The sequence below is a fragment of the Nipponia nippon genome, unplaced genomic scaffold (assembly GCF_047370975.1).
Source record: "Nipponia nippon isolate SJK-2023a ecotype South Korea unplaced genomic scaffold, ASM4737097v1 scaffold_19, whole genome shotgun sequence".
Lineage (NCBI taxonomy): Eukaryota > Metazoa > Chordata > Aves > Pelecaniformes > Threskiornithidae > Nipponia > Nipponia nippon.
In genome coordinates, this window is record NW_028262335.1 from 372,379 (window position 1) to 392,076 (window position 19,698).

Below are 19,698 nucleotides of genomic sequence, written 5' to 3' on the forward strand. Positions count from 1 at the left end.
CGTCTCCATCAGCCTCCTCTGTAAAGGAGGCTGCAACAGGTCACCGTCCCAGACCAGTTCCTCTCTCCTCATCATGTGCGGACGTGTTCCGGCTCACAGTCAAACCACGGTTCAGTGCTACGCTAAATCTGCCTTCAGGGCTTCTGATACAGTACTGAAAACACGGCGACCCCCGGCTCCCAAGCTAACTTAAGATCAGAGGTCACTCTGCTGGTTCATGTGCGACCAAGACATTTTTGCAGGTTACCTCTGTCTCGGCACTCGGCATGCCCAACCAAGTGATGCCCGTCTACCCCAGCCCAAACACCTCCCGTCCCCCGCAGCCAGCACACACCATGGTCTCCATGCAATTCAGTGGAAATGCAATCATCCACGACTGACAAATTCAGTCTTGAAGGTCATGTAGTGTCCAAGGCAGCTTGGGGCACATTCGCAAAACCCCACACATTTGCTGCAGCGCTCAGAGGGACCACAGAAACTCGCTTGCTCCCACGCATGCTTGTACCTTATTGGCATGCTTCCACCGTGCAATTGGATTAAGCAAAGCCCCAGCCCCAGTGTGTGCTCCAGCTCCAGATGGCTTCCAGGTGGGCTGGGGAGAGCAGCCCCTGGCCAGCAGCTCTGCGAGCCGTCCCGCCACCAGCACAGCTGCTGCCTGGGGGCTGCTGGCAAAGCTCCCCAGAGCACCACCCTGACACATCCCTTCCCCCAGCAAAACCACCCTGCACGGGGGGCACGTAGCAACCCCCCAGGCCAGCACGGTGCTGGAGACCCCGAATGAAACCCTTCCAGCTCTGCTGCTTGGTCTTCTTCACCAAGGTGACTCTGCAGCAGCGCAGGACCTGGAGCAGCTTTGCAGATGGTCATCCCATATACCCATCTCCCAGCCCCTCTTCCATGCAGCTTTCCTCTCCTTTCACAGCCTGTCCTGGCTCGCTCTGCAGTCGGAGCAGAGATTGCAGCTTCTGTCAAAATGCTGGAGCTAATCTTACCTTCCCTCCTCAGGAACCAGGAGCAGCAGCAGGGGCTGCAGCAAGGCTGCCAGCAGTGGTGAGCACTGCTGCTCTGTCTGCAACGCACCAACACCGCATGCAACTGATGCTCCGAGGCAACAGCCTCAGGAACAGTCAAGTGCCCAGCACCAGAGGGGGATGCTGAGACACCAGGGGACAGTGACACGAGCTGTTCTGCTGCAGCAGAACTCCGGCTTTTCACTGAAATAAGGGATGTTTTTCACCCCCGAGGCTTGGGATTCACCCAGGAATTGCCAGGCCCATTCACTTTGGCTATCACCAGCATTAGGGAGCAACACCATGGCACATCTCACCCCACCCCTTAACCCCTTCAAGCCCTGTTCACCCCACAGGGTTTCACCCAGCACCTCTTGACCAGGACAGCTCTGCCCACCACCTCCCCTTCCTGGAGAGGTCGGCTGGGAGACGCGGCTCCGCATCTTACCAGCCTGGTTGGTGGTGATGTTCACCGATGCAAACTGCGGGGAGAAGGGGCTCTGGTCGGTGACACCGTTCACCGCCTGTATCTCGAAGGTGTACTGGGTGTGGGCCAGCAGGTCGCTGATGTAGATGCGGGGCTCTGTCAGGCCCAGCTGGCGGGGGGCGAACTGCACGTTGTCCCCACAGCGCGTGCACGCCCCGCGGCCGGAGCCGCAGCTCTTGCAGATGATGTTGTACACCAGGTCCTCCCGGCCCCCTGAGTCCCGCGGCGGCGTCCACTCCAGCATCAGGGAGGTCTCATTCACGCTGGAGATGACGGCCTGGGGGGCAGACGGGATGGCTGTACAGGGAATAGACAGAAAGGTGTAAGAGCCAGAGCCCTGCTCATGCCTACAGGACCAGCTGCACCCCATCCTTTTCCCTGTCCCCAGACAGGACTCTGCAGCAGGCACACGCGGAGTCAGGTTCTTCTCTTGGTGTCAGGGATGTGCGGAGCAAGCTGGAGAGCCAAAGGCAGGAGCAGGAGCAAAGCCTGTCCCCTTAACCCAGCCTCATTTGATTACGTGGCATCCCTGGCAAAATTCACCAGTTATGTTTTGTACCATTTCTGATCCCTGGCCTTTGCGCTAATATCTCCCACGTGCCAACACACAGGTCTTCTCGCCCGGGTGCAGCCCCAGAGTGAAGCCACCCCGCTGCCTAGAACAGCACAGAGCAACCCGAATTTCTGTCCTCTCTGCACATGCAATGCTTGCAAGCGCAGACTGGCCCAGGGTAAGAAAGACCCACGCCTGCAAGGATGAGGTGCTCTGAGCCTCCAGCTGCCTCCAAAACCCCACTGAGACAGACGCCTTTGTCAAGTATCCCTCGGTGCTTGGACTGATGCGTGTCTCCTTTCTCAGCCCCACGCAGTCCCTCCCCAGTTGCCCAGAGCCCACATACTGGTGCACGGCATGTCGACAGGATCGGCGTCTGCCCGGTAATATCCATTTCGGCACACGCAGTTAGTAGCCCCTTCCGAAGTCGTCCGGCTGTTAATCGGGCAGTGCACGCATCCTTCATCCCCTTGGCTGGCCTTGAACGTCCCCGATGGGCAGCCTGGAAGAGAACCAAGAGCAGTGGTAAATGGGGAGGACAGGGGCTGGCAGGGATGCCCGGAGCCTGGCAGTGCTGCCAGAAAAGCACCCTTTGCGGAGTCGGAAGCCAAAACCTGACAATTTGAAGTAAACAAAGTGGGGAAGGAGCAGCCAGTTTGATGGTGCTGAGGAGGCAGGCGCTGCTGCTCGCGCTGCCGGTAGAGACGGGGTCCCCATGCAGACGTCTTTCCCCCCTAGTCCCCAACCACGAGCGTGGAACAGGGTCCACACAGGGAATCTTACAAATGCAAAGGGGATTTTTAGCCGCCATCACATAAGAAGATGTGAGCAGCTGTACCAAGCCAGACCAAAGGTCCACATGGTCACCAGAATCCTCTCCCCAACAGCAGCCACCCAAGGAGCTGGGCACACACATTACCCACAACACCTTCCCACCCTCCAACAATTTATAGCTCAGGGACTTTCTAAGAGGCAGGCTCTTTGCATTTAACAGTCTTTCTGGAGTGTTTCTTCCACTAAGTTACCCAGTCATTTTTATATTCTATGCAAACACTTTACACCCATTTTATCCTGCAGCACAGAGCCCCACGGTGTAATTGCACGCTGCATGAAGAAACTGCTGCCCTCTGCTTTGAAGCTGCCAGCTGCCATCTCATTTGATGCAATCCCACACTTGCATTGGCAAAGAACACTCAAGCGCCTTCCACCTTCTCCATGACCCCTAGGGTTGCACAAACCTCTCTCAAGCCCCAAGCAAGTTGCATAATGACATTCGCTATTTTATTCTCTACTCTTTTCCCATAATTAGCAATGTCCAAATTATTTATTAACCACCAATGTACCAACTGGACTACCTATTATAGCCCCAAGGACTCATTCCTGAGAGACATCGGGCCAACTCACAGCCTATCTCTGTGCACGTGTGTGTGAAGCTGGGGTTGTTTTCTCCCATTTGCATCACCTCAAGTCTATTGAATTCCAATTGCCTTCTCATTCCCCGGTGACACCGTCTCAGCAGGTCCTTTTGCAACTCATAGAATCACAGAATCGTTAAGGTTGGAAAAGACCCTTAAGATCATCAAGTCCAACCGTTAACCTATCACTGCCAAGTCCACCACTAAACCATGTCCTTGAGCACCACGTCTACCCATCTTTTAAATATCTCTAGGGATGGAGACTCAACCACTTCCCTGGGCAGCCTGTTCCAATGCCTGACAACGCTTTCGGTGAAGAAGTTTTTCCTAATATCCAACCTAAACCTCCCCTGGCGCAGCTTGAGGCCATTCCCTCTTGTCCCATCGCTTGTTACTGGGCAAAAGAGACCAACCCCCACCTCGCTACAACCTCCTTTCAGGTAGTCGCAGAGACCGATGAGGGCTCCCCTCAGCCTCCTCTTCTCCAGGCTGAGCCCCCCCAGCTCCCCCAGCTGCTCCTCCCCAGCCTTGTGCTCCAGCCCCTGCCCCAGCCTCGCTGCCCTGCTCTGGCCAGGCTCCAGCCCCTCCATGGCCTTCGTGGGGTGAGGGGCCCAGCGCTGAGCACAGCATTCGAGGTGCGGCCTCGCCAGTGCCCAGCACAGGGGCACCATCACCTCCCTGGTCCTGCTGGCCACACTATTCCTGATACAGGCCAGGATGCCATTGGCCCTCTTGGCCACCTGAGCACACTGCTGGCTCATGTTCAGGGGCTGTCAACCAACACCCCCGGGTCCTTTTCCGCCAGGCAGCTCCCAGCCACTCCTCCCCAAGCCTGCAGCGTTGCATGGGGTTGTTGTGACCCAACTTTCCACAGCCAGTCCTTGCCTTCACTACTCAGTACCATAAGCAAATTGTCACTTCTGCCACAACCAGCAGCAGCGTGCTGGGGTCTACCTCCACTGGGGCTCAGACCTCTAAGCCGCTCACAGGTGAAGAAGGTGCTCCATCAGCAACAGCCGCTCCAAAAAATGCGTGTTCAGGCAGGCAGGGTGGGTGCGGGCGGCACGGGGGGCGCACGGTGCCTACAGCAGATGGGGGGCGAAGGCTGGACCACAGTGTGAAATACAGCATTAACAGATAGGGCACAGGTGGCTAAAAATATCAAGGCAAAGCTTTAAACACCAGAAATTCCCTTCCAAGTCAGGGGATCACCAATGCCAAAGCAAAAGCTCGGCTCTAAGCATTTATCGGCACGGCTCTCGGTGATTACTCTTGGTTGCGACTTTCTGCCACCGTTAATTTCTTGTGCAGCACGAAGAGCCTGGGGGGTGGCAGGTGGTTTCTGCGCTGAAACGAGTTAAACAAACTTCTACTTCAGTTCGCTGCCAAGGCTTTCAGGAATGAGGCAGATTAGAAAAACAGCCTGGGAAAAACATACGCTCGAGGTTGCTGTAAGCAAGAGCTATTACTGAGAAGTATCTATTTTTTTCTTTAAAAAAAAAAGAGGGTTTTTTTTCAGTTTTCATCTCCCTTCCTTAAAAATTATCGAGTTTCCAATGAAAAAAGCTCTACAGAAAAATACCATCAGCCTTCCTGCTTGCAAAGTCCCTCCTGCCTCCTACTGTCAAAGGATCTGTTGAAAATCTGGCTTCTCCTCATGTTCCCAGATCTTTCCACCCTCGCTGTCCCCTATCCCCCACGCGTTTGACTCCATTTCTGACCCTATTCCCAGCACGTCCCTTGGTACAAACCCACCTCAGAGGGTGATAAGCTGTTGGGAGAGGTGATGGCTGTGTAGTTCTCCGTTACAGAGAAGTGATGGTGGCTCGGTAGCTGAAATGGTAACAGGGTCCCCGTACTAATACCAATTTTTGAAACACGATAAGACCAACACACAAAATTACTCTAGTCTGACATCCAGGGTGACATATAGGGTCATTTGATCAAAGACGTTTTGAGACACGGGCCTCTCTCATCTTCCCGAGGCTTATTTTAAAAATAACAACTTTCCTATAAGGCTGCTTCTGCATCAAGATAGAGATACATCAAAAAAATGCCTCTGCTGCCGAGATTTAGCAACTGGCCCCGAGAGACAAAAAACATTCCCCAGGTTTGGCCAGGCAGAGGCTGACGGCTGCAATTAATACTGCGTGCACTGCTCTTAGAGCGGGGCAAAAATTGGGGGCTGAATCATTGTTCACCAAACGTACCAAGCTGGGATGCTAAAACTCTTTGCACATGCCATCCAAACACGGCCAGGAGTTTGGGCAACTTTCTTCCTCCCCAGGAGGTCCCGCACACCGACACGGGATAAAATAATCCTGGAAAACCAGAACTTCTTCACAGATAAATGTTCTGAAAGGCAGGAAAATCGCTGAAATGTGATGCAAAGTCCTTTTTTTATTTTTTTTTCCTCACGTAATGACAACCTCCAGAAGTAAAATAAATGAACATTGTGTTCAAAACTGTTTTGTTCCCTCCAGGTCTTCCTCTGGGTGAGAAAACAGCTTTTAATTTGGAATCCACCCAATTTCTTGTTTCCAGAGTAAACAGCAAATCAGAACTGAAATCTTCACACAGGGGCTAAACCCCTTCCTGTTTGACCAGCGTGGATGTTCCCACCACCTGCTGGAAGACACAAGGAGGCCCCAGTTTTCTGCCCCGGGTGGTGACAGCAGCTTTGGGACATGCTGCTTCCCCTTAGGCTTCCAACGAGGGCAGGGGCAGAGCATCCCTAGAAACTCCTGCTTAGAAAGAGGGAATTGAAACAGGGAAAGACCAGAAACTTCTCCTTTATCAGAGCATCCTTCATCCCAGGAGGGCGATTACCCTGATAGCAGCTCTGGCCCCATCACTGAAGCAGAAGCGGTGTGCAGCTTCCCACGTGGTGGGTTCCTGCATCTCCAGCACCAATCGGAGGATGCTAATAGGGGTTCACGGGAAACATATGGACCTTTAATTGCCTCACTGCTGCACGTAGGCATGGATGGCTGCCTTGCAAGGCTACGACTCAGAGACAGCAGCGGGTTTGCTAAGAGTACCGGCTGTAGCTCTCTCAAACAAGATTGGGAATGCCTGAGCAACACCGGGTGTCCTCGTTTCCCATCCACCCATTCCCAGGGCACAGAAAGGTGGTTGTGCCTGGGAAGGCACATGTTTTGGGAAGGGAATGCCATAGAGAAGGACCCATGAGGGGTCCTGCCCTCCCCTGCAGGAGGACCATGCCAGGGATCTGGGATGGAAGGCCACTTCTGCAGCATCTGCTGCTGGAGGCAGCGCTGGCGCGCGGCTTCCAGCCCTGCTTCCCCGTAGTGCTGCCTGCCCCAGGGCAGCTCGGCGGAGAAAGGCATCCCGTGGCTCAGCCTGAAGGAAAAGCCTTTGGCCAAACGTGCAGGAGGGGCCGCAGAGGGGTTCCCTGTTTGCTGGCCCCACGTCCCACTGCTTCTGTCTAAACAACTTTTTAATTAATCCAGTGTGAGCTGAGCAGGCTCCAAACAGGCTCCTCTGCACCAAAAACTGCCCTGGCCTTCAGAGCCCCCCCCCAGACCACTTCTGCAAGCAGGTCAGAGCGAACAGCTTTCTCTTGCAATAGAAGTTTCCAAAATGGCACCTTCAGTCCGTGCTAACGGCTCTGAGGAAGGGTCCTCCTTGGCTCCCTTTGCCTGCCTTTGTTTCTGCTGGCAGCAAGGCTCCTTCCACTTGAGCACGGCGTTTTTAACGGCTGATGGAAAACAGGCAGCCCTGGCTCTGTCAGTTAGGAGCTGCCAAGAGTCTTAAATCCCCAGCCTTATCTCCCAGCTGCCTCTCTTCTCCCCCCTGGGTTGGAGGCAGGGGCAGGCAGGGTGGCTCTGCAGTCCGACATCGTCAGCAGCCCCGGTGCTGCAGGACCCCGGAGCTGGTCGCCTCGGCCGCATCCTGCCTCTCACCCTCCCCTACGCTTTTGGGAGCCCTCGCCCATGGCCCTCCCTGCTCCTGCTGGCATCCTACTCACCCCACAAACCCTACGCAAGCCTCTGGCTCCCTTGGCCATGCACCACGGGACTGCCCCCGCATCAACCCCACGTTGGTGCCAGCAATTTGCTCTTATGGAGAATAAAGAAAACAATGTCCTGGGCCATGCGAGGAGGAGCGTGGCCAGCACATCGAGGGAGGTGTTTCCCCCTGCCAGGCACTGGGGATGCTGCCATGGCTAGTTTGGGGTTGCCCAGTTCAAGGGTAATATGGAGGAACAGGAGAGTCCAGTGGAGGATCACCAAGATGGCCAGCCCTGGGGCACAGGGCATACAAGGAGAGGTGGAAAGATCTGGAATGGGGTAACTGGGGTAGGGGAGGGGGGAATCTAACTGCAGCTGCAGCTATTTGGGCACAGATGCAAAGAAGACAGACCCAAACACTTTTCAGGGTGCCAGACTCTGTAACAAGGGACAAGGACCACAAGTTCAGACTGGACATTAGGAAAAGCTCCTTCTCCAAAGGATGGTGCAGCCCTGGGACAGGTCACAGAGGGGTGCTGGATCTCCTTCCTTGGGGAGAGTCAGCTGCCTGCCATGGCTGCCCTGAGCTAATGTTGGTGGCAGCCCCGCTACAAGCGGGAGGCTGGACCCCAGACCCCAGAGCCTCCTCCACCAGCACTTCTAGGTCTCTGCTGCTCATGCTACGTGTGGGGGTATTATGATGTCCTGTGCAGAAGATTATTATGTCCAACCAGCTCTGCATTTACCCCTTTTTCCTTTCATCAACCGTTGCAAGATGAGGTGGGTGCTGTAATGACATTGTCACTTCTCCCACATTCTTCCCCATTCTGCCCCTGTGCCTTGACCTTTCTTTTCAGTTCTGCATGCAAATGGGTCTCACTTTGTCTCACCTACAAAAGTTGCCCATTCTCTGCTTGTTACTGTCCCCAGGCCCGCACACAATGGTGTTCGTCACCTTAGAGAAAGGCTGGCCTCTGGACAACCCAAAGGAGCGATGCTGCCTTCGGATCTGCGTACACTCCTGCCGTGGCCTCTCCAGCCTGGACATTTGAGTGTTGGAGGGAAGAGGGCTCAGTCCTGCCTTGCAGGGCTGCAGTGCAGGAGGCAGGTGGTAACACCCAAGCCCCTTGGACTTGGCATTGGAGTTGGCTGCTAGCTCTGAAACAGAGAGGATCTTGGACCTCGAGGTGCCAGCTCTCTGCACTCATCCTTCCTGGGGCCGCACAGGTCCTCCAGTTTCCCTCCTGATAAATTTAATTAGCAGCCTACACTGCTACCTCATACTTGAGATAAGCAATTAATGCCATTGCCAGGTGCTGTCACTGCCAACAGCTCTGACAGCATTTGGAGAGCAGAGGATAGAAATACAGAAGGGAAAACAGGGTTAAATGAGATTAACTGAAGGGGAATGTGGTGCTCAGCTGACTTCTGTGATGTGGATTAAAGGGTTGTCGGTAAAGGAAGACGTCACAATGCAAACGTTCCTGTTTAACCCCGTCATTCTCCACAGGACAGAAATAGAAGCAGACGGCACAGGCCTCTAGAAGCATCCTGCTGTCGCTAGCGGCTTTTAGATAGGTCCCCGTGCCATTGACGGGACCAGCATCCCGCACCTCACCAGCAACTCAAGGAGATCAACTGGGTCACATCATCTCCCCAGCACATGGGCACCGCTGCTCCGGCCTCACAGCTTAGGCAGGGAGCAGCCTCATCCAAACCCTCGCAGCTCTCGCCCAGTGCCCACGCACCAGCAGCAGGGCTGAGCCCTCACCTGGGAGAGGCTTCGTGCCGAGGGCCTGCCAGGAAATCCCTCCTGCAGCGGGGTTCGCAAGGTCATCTCCCCGCTAGCACCGCTCAGAAGTTCAAGCATCTGGCGGGACCGCCGCACCTGTGGGCACGCACACCTGCAAGCCCCCCCGCCGCCCTGCTCTGGGCGGCACATCCATCAGTGGTGACGGGATTTGACTGTCAGGGAGAAACGTCTGGAATGTCTTACCTGCCCGGTCAGCCTGGTTCAGCCTCCCCAACCCGTCACCGGGGTTCTTAAAGAGAAATGGAAAACTTTCTGTCCCTGCCTGAGCATGGGGGACTGGGGTGCTGCCAGCATCCCGGTGTATGGACGCCGAGGACCATAATCCAGCATTTCTCCTGCTAGAACCATTCAGTGGACACCCGCAGGGAGAGGACTTCCCTATCCAAAGGAGATAGATACAGAGCTGCATGTTCATCACGCTACTGTAGACCATGGGTGACTGCAGCCCCAAAGGCACGGTTCACAGCTCACTTCCAGAGGCCAGCGTCCCTGGGTGAAGCTAAAACCAGATGGTGAGTTTACAGGTCAGGAGCACAGATCTGGTTGCAGCAGATGCTTTGGACCTCCTTGCTCCTGCAGACTCCCGAAGAGCATTCTAGGATGTAGCTCCAAGACCAAGCTCAGCAGTCAGCGGTGCTCTCCTGAAGCATGACACCCACCACCCTGGGCATGGTGGGTGCTGCCGGTCGAGGAGCAATCCCAGTCCCAGCACACGGGGCGAGCAGGACGCTGCCAGCACCTGCGCAGTTTCAACCCCAAAACCTTGTCTCGGCGGCTTGGCACGCACATAAGGACCCAGAGCCTCAGGTGCTGGAAACCGGCATCGCCCCAGGAGCCCGGGGCGACTCGCATGGAGCCATGCCAGCCCGCGCCAGACGAGGTGCCGAGGCGTGAGGTTATTTCTGTGGAGTGAAGCGCTAGCAGCTACACCAAATGTCACGCTCGCGTTATTTACCCTCTCGTTTTCTTCTGGTGCAGAGGATGGACTGATGTGTTTTCCAGCCTCTGACTACAAGACTGCAGGGGTTTTTTTTGTTTTTGCTTTAGATTCCTTGCAATATAGTAATTTATTTTATTTTGATATTTTAAAAAATGCTTTTCAGGCAAGCAGCATGTACTTTTTCAAGAGATGTAAACACTGCAGCGCTACATACTACAAGAGCGGTTGTTTAAATGGTAAGCCAGCTTTCTCCAAGCAGTCTCCAGAAGAATTTAGGACTTTCACATTTTGTTACTTTGTTTGGTCTTGTTTAAATGTTTCCCAAAGCTTCTGCCTGGGAGAGCGATGCCTCCTGAGGGTGGTATGTTAACCATTACGGGAACAGCTCCCAACCTTTTAACGCAGGGAAAGAAGCAAACCAAGCAAGCGAGTGGTGACATCAAAGTTGCACTGATGGAAAACCCCTAATCCTATAAACCCTTCCTGCTTTAATTGGTGTTAAAACAAAGATAATCTTATCTCAGCCCTATAAAAGAAGGGATAGGATGTACTCTCTAAAAGCCTCTCTAAAAGCCCTCACAAACATGACAAACATTCCACGTTTTGAGCCCGAGAAGAATGGCTTTAATCCTAAAGGAAACATGAAAGTAAAAAGGGAGCTTTTCCTGGACGAGAGCCCTTCAAGTGGACTGCCTCCCCAGCCCTCTTGGTCCTGGTGCAAATCCCGAGTCACACCGCCAGCACCGCGGGGCTGCTGGGGACGGGCACGCGTGTCCACCAAGACCAGACACAGAGACGCAGGGGACCAGAGCAGCCAGGGACCACCTGATGTCTGCCCATCTCCAGGTGCGCACAGAGCCAGGATCAGGCCCCCGAGCGGACTCGTGCCTCCGTCTCCGGGGACTCCAAGTGCATCTGTGGCTGCTCCATGTTTTTATCTGCAAATCGCCTGTCTCTACCCAACTGCCTTATCCCAGATGTTGGAGGAGCAGGTTTCAGGGTTGGGGGTGCAGAGTCTGAGATCGGGTCTCTGAAGGACATCCCTACCTGACCCAGAGGCCCCAGCCCCCACAGCCAGCATGCAGAAGTGTTGACGGCAGGACTCCCAAATTGCTGTGCCTTGATGCCCGCAGCACGAGGACCAGTGCCCTCCCACCCCACGCTCTCCTCTCCATCTCCAGCGGGCCCTCTGCAGACCCCCTCTGGGTGCAGCTCCCAGGGGAGCCCTTCCAGGGCAGAAGCAACTTTTCCAGGTGGAGGTGGGGGAGGCCAAGAAAACTTGGAGTGGGCATGTTTAATCATTACATTTTAATGCTGCTTAGCACCCAGTTTAGACAAGTTTAAAACACGCCAGCTGGTTAAGTGCCAGCAGCCGCTTTCCAGATGACAACATTGTTCTTTGTCAGCACTAGGTGCTGAGCGGAGCTGGCAAAAGGGCTGATTAAAAATGGTTAGTTATGGTGTTTTAAATCACTGGGGGTGTAGTTGCACGGTAACTTTCCTTCCCAGCCTGCAGTGAGCAGAGAAGCTGTAGGCAGGCAGCACCGCATGGGAAGGGAGGTCACACACTGCCCGGGGTGGTTGCACACTGTCCACCTCCACTTTCCAAAACGCCCTGAAGTCTGCTTACGTGCTTACAGAGAACAAAACCCAAGGAGAAACAGCCTTCCTCCAAAACAAGCTCCCGAGTGCTCTGGCACTTGGGAGATCTGCATGGAGCACCGTGTCCAGTTTGGGGCTCTGGAGTGCAAGGAAGACACTGGAGCGACTCCAGGGGAGGCCACCGGGATGGCTGGGGGCTGGAGCACATGGGGGGGGGAGGAGAGGCTGAGGGTCGGACGTGAGCCTAGAGAAGAGAAGGCAAAGGAGAGACCCTACTGCTGCCTTCAGCAGCTCAACAAGAGGGTGTAAGGAAGATGGAGCCAGACCCTCAGAGGTAGGACAAGGCTCAAGGTGGCACATGGGAAATTCCAGCTTGACACAAGGAGAAGTTTTTCATCACAAGGGAGGTCAAGTACTGGAAGGAGGGCTCAGAGAGGTGCAGGGATCTACGTCCTCAGAGACAGTCAAAGCCTCTCCCAAGGGACTGGCATGCATTCCGGTCACTCTAGCTGCCCATCACCAACAGAGCTTCCACTTCTCAAGGTTCTGGAGGCCCAGCCTGCCCCCTGCTCGATGGACTACTGCTTCCCGGCTGCAGGGGCACAAGCACAGCGAATGGGGTTATGCAAAAGCACTGCTGGCCTGAAGGCAAAAAAGAGCCACTTACACCAGGAGTGCAGAGGTCAAGCAGTTGTTTGTAGGAGCAGCCTGGGGAAAAAGCCTCATTTTTTCACTTTGCTTAAATTCACCCACTTTGCTAAATCAATCACACTTGAAAGTGACAGTCCCCTTCCCCAAAGCAGAGTCCCGCGGTGCTGTCACCACGCACGCTGCACGGACCACGGCGTCAGCCTGCGACTCCAGCTCCATTTTGGAAGCCCATCTGTCCCTGCCACCTCTGATTCACTCACGTCCGAACAGGCACACTTCTGGCCTTTGAATGTCTTCAAGGCTTCCCGAACGACCTGAGCTGAAGCAGCTTCATTTGGCAGCGAGCTGCTGCAGCAACATGCTGCAATGGACTTTGAACCACCAGGTTCTGAGCCTGCAAAGGGAACTGCAAGAAGAAACCAAAATCACTGTGCCTCCAGGCAGCTGGTCTGCCAAAAAGCTGGGGCTGCTTTGAAACCCCCTGCCCCAGAGGAGAGGAGGACATACAGACGCCCTGCAGAGGCACCATCAGCTTTAAGCCGGGGTTGGAGAAGGAGTGCTGGGACAGCAGGGCTGACCATGCGCCATGTCTCCTGCCCTAGAGAGGGCACAGCTGGAGCACCGCTGTCTGTCACCGCACCCGGCCTCATTTAGGTGGTCGGTCTGTCTGTAGTGTTATTTAGGAGCAGCTGGCTTGCTATCTCAGCACTGCTGATGAAATGAAACACATGAAGTATTGTAACTGGAAGGATTTGTGATGGGGAGAGAAGTTTTTTTTTAAGCATGCTGGCCTGAGCGCCAGAAATGTTGGAACTGGCAGCAATAAAGCCATCTGAGCACCCCCCTCCCCACCCCCCAGGCTCGTGTGTGTGTGTGTGTGTGTGCGTGTGTGTGTGTGTGTGCATGATCACGGCATTTGCAGTACGCAGCCAGGTGCCGTTTCCCCCCGCAGAGGACAGACAGGCCTTGGGAGCAGGCTGGCCTCTGCAGGAACGGGCAGCTGGGCGCAGAGGGGCTACCACCGAGCGCGCCACCGGCAGGAGAGCGGGCAGCAGGAAGAAAGATAAAAGCGAGGCAAATGAAACCTCTCAAAGAGCTCGTCTTGCCCCATATTTGATAGGCTTTTTGGAAAACGCAGACGGCTGTGTGGTACGGTCATCCCTTGCTGGCACTGCCACCGCGTTCAGGGTCCCTGGATGCCCAGGACCTGATTTGGACATCCAGGCTGCTGCGCATTCACAGCCTCATCTGAGGCCAACCTGTCCCGTGGCATCACCGGTCCAGGGGACAGTGAGATCTTAATCTGACTCTGCTACGGCTTCACACCAGACATGTTCAACCTTTCTTTCTGCTGACATGAACCAGGCACTTGGAGGCTGGGCAGAGAGCGCAGAAGTCCAAGGAAGGAAGCCCTGGCTCTGTAATCAACACGGGTATTTTTGGGAAATGTGCTGCGGGGCTACACGATGAACTCTGAGTACAGAAACCTACCAAAACCCCCAACTCCTTCCAAACAGGTCTGACCACCCTGCACACTGAGAAAAAGCAGCGTGGCCATGCCAAGATCACCGCGTGCCAGGGATGTGCATGTACGGAGAGTTAAAGTAGGGATTTTATAGATGATTTTCTAGGAAATCTTTTATAAAGCCTCCCTGTTTTGCACAACTGTAATGACTTCTGCAGTTCGTGGCTGAATCAATACCCAGGAGCAATTCCCACCGTCGGCATTCCCTCTGCACTCAATGCATCAATTTGGTAGTGGTGCTTGTGCGGTATCAAGGGTTGTGAGGGCTCAACATCAGAAGAAGAAGGTTGAACCCTAGGTCCCCTGGTTCTCATTTCACTGATAACTTTCTCCGAAAGGATGCTCTGCTGAGGGAGAAGCAGCAGCAAATAATTATCTCTCTATATCCGTCAGGAGCAGTGTGGTACGGCAGGACCTCAGAGCCAAGCAGGCACTGTCAGAAAACACAGATGGGAAGAGGCAATTTTCAACAGCTCATAATTCCCCTTCTTTGGGGGGGCTTTGCCTGCATCCATCAAAATGCACCTTCCACACCTGAAAGCTTTCTTCCACCAGATTTCATACTTCCATACTCCCAGATTTTCATACTCCCACTGGAAAGTAGAGAGGCCTTGGAACGGCATCGCAAGCAACTTGAGATGGAAAAAAATGGGAGGTTGCTCAAAGCCAAGGTTGGGAGTACGCTGGCTGCTTTCAGCTGCATGGAAGTTGAACTCAGTTCCTGCCTCTGTGCATTTAAAAGTAACTCGCAGTAAATCAGGGGTATTCCCCAGCTTCCCAGATTGCCGGGGCTCTCCCGCCGCGCTCGAGGGCTTACTGCCAGCGCCGGGCAGGCGGCCTGAGCGCTGAACAGGTTCCCAGAGATGCCAGCAAAGGCACCAAGGACAGAAAGTACAAATAAACCACCGTGAATAATAATAACCAAAAATCACCTCAGAAAATGTTGTTGTTGCCCCCAGGAAAACGCAATTCATATTTTTCAGTAAAAATTCATTCTGGCCAAGGAATTACAGTGAAGGAGTAAAAATGCATCTTAAAAAGTCATGAAGTGGCAGCGGTGACTTTCAATTAGTAAGTACAAAATACAGGGAGTTATAAGAGCAGCTGAACTGGGCAGTGGAAAAAACAGGGCCCATAAGATTAACAGCAAAAAGATGGAAATCAAGAATGTAAGAAAAAGGAAGCCATAGTAAAGATATGGAGCACTGTGTCCAGCTCTGGGGTCCTCAGGACAAGAAGGACATGGACCTGTTGGAGAGGGTCCAGAGGAGGCCACAAAAATGATCAGAGGGATGGAGCACCTCTGCTAGGAGGAAAGGCTGAAAGAGCTGGCGTTGTTCAGCCTGGAGAAGAGAAGGCTGCGGGGAGACCTTATTGCGGCCTTTCAATACTTAAAGGGGGCCTACAAGAAAGATGGGGACAGACTTTTTAGCAAGGCCTGCTGCAACAGGACAAGGGGTAATGGTTTTAAGCGAAAAGAGGCTAGATTCAGACTAGATGTAAGGAAGACATTTTTTACAATGAGGGTGGTGAAACACTGGCACAGGTTGCCCGGAGAGGTGGTAGATGCCTCCTCCTTGGAAACATTCAAGGCCAGGCTGGATGGGGCTCTGAGCAACCTGATCTGGTTGTAGATGGCCCTGCCCATTGCAGGGGGGATGGACTGGATGGCCTTGAAAGGTGCCTTCCATCCCAAAGCATTCTGTGATTCTATGACATGTGCCTGAGTCCGAAATATGGCAAAATTGTCCATTGTGACACAGAAAGAAAGGGATATATAATAACATAGCATATGCATAGAGAAGGATTGTTTCATAGCCAACACTTCCTTAAAATTTTCCATTCCCCCCGAAAGTAGGAAGAATATTGGCACTCGGCTCCCAGCGCCAGGCAGCATTAGATAAGTTGTACCCAAGAGCTTTAAGAGTCAGCCAAGGAAAACTCTGGGATGTGAGTGCTGGTGTTTATGAAATCAGCTGCTGTGAGACCATTTCAGGGGACCAGACACACAGATAACACTGCGGCATATGATTTTCAAGGGTAAGAGATCATAAAATCATAGAATCATAGAATCGTTAAGGTTGGAAAAGACCCTTAAGATCATGGAGTCCAACCGTTAACCTAACACTGCCAAGTCCACCACTAAACCATGTCCTCGAGCACCACGTCTATCCGTCCTTTAAATACCTCCAGGGATGGAGACTCAACCACTTCCCTGGGCAGCCTGTTCCAGTGCTTGACAACTCTTTCGGTGAAGAAGTTTTTCCTAATGTCTAACCTAAACCTCCCCTGGCACAGCTTGAGGCCATTCCCTCTTGTCCCATCACTTGGTACTTGGGAGAAGAGACCGACCCCCACCTCGCTACAACCTCCTTTCAGGCAGTTGCAGAGAGCGATGAGGGCTCCCCTCAGCCTCCTCTTCTCCAAACTAAACAACCCCAGCTCCCCCAGGTGCTCCTCATAAGACTTGTGCTCCAGACCCTTCACCAGCTTTGTTGCCCTTCTCTGGCCACGCTCCAGCACCTCGATGTCCTTCTTGTAGTGAGGGGCCCAATACTGAACACAGTACTCGAGGTGCGGCCTCACCAATGCCCGGTACAGGGGCACCATCACCTCCCTGGTCCTGCTGGCTACACTATTCCTAATACAAGCCAGGATGCCATTGGCCCTCTTGGCCACCTGAGCACACTGCTGGGTCATGTTCAGGTGGCTGTCAACCAACACCCCCAGGTCCTTTTCCACTAGGCAGCTCCCAGCCACTCCTCCTCCAGCCTGTAGCGTTGCATGGGGTTGTTGTGACCGAAGTGCAGGACCCAGCACTGAGCCTTGTTGAACCTCATACAGTTGGCCCCGGCCCAACGATCCAGCCTGTCCAGGTCCCTCTGCAGGGCCTTCCTACCCTCCAGCAGATCAACACTTCCACCCAGCTTGGTGTCATCTGCAAACTTACTGAGAGTGCACTCGATCCCCTCATCCAGATCATCAAGGAAGATGCTTAGCTCTCTTGGCCAAGATGATGGCACCGCTGCCAGGCATAAAGAGTGGAACAAGTGACATCAAATGAAGTCCCCTGATATATTTTCTGTTGTGAGGTTTCATTGGTCACTGAGTGGGATCAGAGACACTCGGTGCGCTGGTGAGGCTGAGCATCCTCCCAGCCCCATTCTGCAAAACGTGGTCCTCAGCACCACATGGCAAATAGAAGAAAACAGGGCTAAAAAGAGAGAGGTTGCTGCAGAGAATGGGCTGAGCGTGACAGCCTGGCATGACGCTGCAGGAACGGATCAGTGAGATCCTCAGATGGAGAAGGCAAAAAGTGCCCGACACACTGGGTCAGACTTGGATGTGATGTGAGAACTACACACGGGCAGCGTGGTACAACCAATTTCCTGCTCCCTCAGCAGCCGTATAAAAATATAGATAGATGTGGGCTTCTTAATCCACAGACTGCCCAACCACTGAGCTCGTTTGGCTGCGAGGGGTCCCAAAAGCCCTTCTCCAGGGACCTTCGCTGCATTTCCCCAAGGTTAGCTGCTCCCGAAGCCCACAGCATGGCTGCCGCTGACACAAGGATTTCCTCTGCCTGCAGAGGAGACGGGGAAAGCAACCACGCTTGCCTAGGTGGGAAGCAGCTGGGTTATTCAGAGCAGGGACCATGGTTGAAGAAGGGTTTTCTTCAAAGCACGAGGCACCTGGAGCGGTTCCAGCCAGGGCTGGGAGCAGGACAGATGGCAGAGCCCCGTTAATCCAGACGGGCAAGCCAAGCCCAGGACTGCGCAGCTCCCTGGGACGCTGCCAAGCATGACCTCCCACTTTAAAGGCCCCACTTGCTCTTACAGATTAACACGGCCGCCCGAGCAGGTCCCGCGGGGAGATGCTCGTGTTTGAGGAGATTTGTGCCCTGCCTGATGAAGGACACCGTACTGGAGCAGGGAGGGACAAGCAGAACCGGGCTGGAGCACAGGGCCCATGTCCCAGCCTGCTCCTGCTGCAGCCCTCACTAATGGAGTGCAAAACCCCAAACTTTCCACCCTGACACATCTGCATCCCTCATCCTAGCAGGGCGCGTGCTGCAGCGTAGGAATGGTAACAAGCAATTGCCTTATTATTAGGGCCGCATGAGCAAAACTCAAGCTGCCATGCTCATCAAGGTGAGGTCTGTGTCTTCTCTCTCCTGCTCCTTTTGGCTCCATCTGCAATACAGAGCCTGGTTTTCCATGGAAAAGCAATGTCAGGGGCAAGGGCACACAGACTGACTGTGGTCAGCTTGCAGGGCAGAGCTCTGCTTGGCAAGGCAAGGACCAGTAGGCCCTCATGTGCAAACAGCAACTCTGTCAGGACTAAACACAAGCTCCTCACAGCATCTCTAGGTCGCTAAGGCTCCTCCTGCCTGCTGACTTCTCCTCCTCCTCTCTCTCTGGGGTACCTCTCCCCACTGCTTTTGTTCCTGTGATTCCATCTGCTCCCATGGGAAACCATTGATAAGTGTCTCCCCAGCTTGTTCTCTGCCCATCCTCGCACACAAGGACCTCAGCAACCCTCACGCTCATCACAGCAGGACGTGGAGCCCGCTCTCCTCTCGTCCTGGCCCCCAGTGCTCTCCTGCTGGCCCTGCTGCCCAGATCTTGGGTCTCTGGCTGGTCTAACACAAGGTGCAGGGGATGTCCCCCACAGAAAGCAGGTACCAAAAAAGTGACGAGGAGGAAAGCGTTCAGTGGCTGCTCTGCACGGGGAGCTCTTGGTACAGAAATGCCTGAAGCCAAATGAAGAGGTACCCAGTAGCATGAGGGCCATGGGCCCTCCAAACCTGCTGGCCCAGCAAGGAGCAGTGACCAGCTTCTTGTGTCCTTGTCTCAAGAAGACCTCGCACAAGGCAGCACATCCCTGGTCGTGGACTCCTCCAGGCAATGAATAGTACACCCAAGCAGGCACAGGCACCACAGGCACCGCCACGCTCTTCCCCTGCACCAAAACAGGGAAGGGATGGCAGCTCGCTGTGTCATAAAACAGGGTTGATGCAGGCAAAGCAGCAGCATGAAAGAGCATGGGGGCAGCTAATGACGAGATCCTCAGCTCATCTGCGGTCCCCTGTCCAGCCAACACAGCCTGTTTTGGAGGTGGCCACACGCCTGGGGACTGGTAGGGCTGCGGTCTTGCAGTGGTGGTTAATCATCCCTGGGAAAGCACAAGCAGACGGTGCACAGCAGCCTGGCTTCTCCCTTGTGCCAGGGTGCCCAACTGGCCACCACTGCCCCACCAGTCCATCCCAGTACAGACAGTGCCATGGTACTGGAACCCAGATGCTCACAGGACTGCTCTCTCTGGTCTAGAGCTGAAAATTAAATTAAAACCGCGACAGGGACAGTTAATTAAAGCAGATTAGTGCGAGACTAATTAGGGACGCTGACACTGCAACCATCAAGCCCTGCGATGTTAATTAGCTGTTCATTAATGTCAGCTCCCTGTTCAGTACAGAAATATGAACTGCCTATCTCCTGGGTTTCATGCACAGCAGAGCACACAGCACCACTCGGTCACCTCCTCCGAGGGCACACACAGCCTCCCATCACCTCCCAGCAGAGACACCATCACCACCAACAGCAAGATCCTCGCCACCACCAACAGCGAGATCTTCACCACCACCCAGCACAGAGGCACGGCCACCACTGGCAGCAAAATGCTGTCACCATCCTGAACCACTACAGCCACCAACAGCCAGGAGGTCCCC

General features: G+C 54.1%; 1 protein-coding gene across 5 annotated transcripts in view; it reads right to left on the reverse strand.

Annotated features, from left to right (window-relative positions):
- EPHB2 (EPH receptor B2) overlaps nt 1–19,698 on the reverse strand; it is a 131,801-nt gene that overhangs the window by 45,822 nt on the left and 66,281 nt on the right. For all 5 annotated transcript variants that reach the window (XM_087755184.1, XM_087755182.1, XM_087755183.1 and 2 more), the window contains 2 exons: nt 2,397–2,552; nt 1,459–1,794 (listed from right to left, as the gene is read on the reverse strand). In XM_087755184.1, the coding sequence (XP_087611310.1) occupies nt 1,459–1,794; nt 2,397–2,552 (492 nt within the window). The remainder of the gene's footprint in view (nt 1–1,458; nt 1,795–2,396; nt 2,553–19,698) is intronic.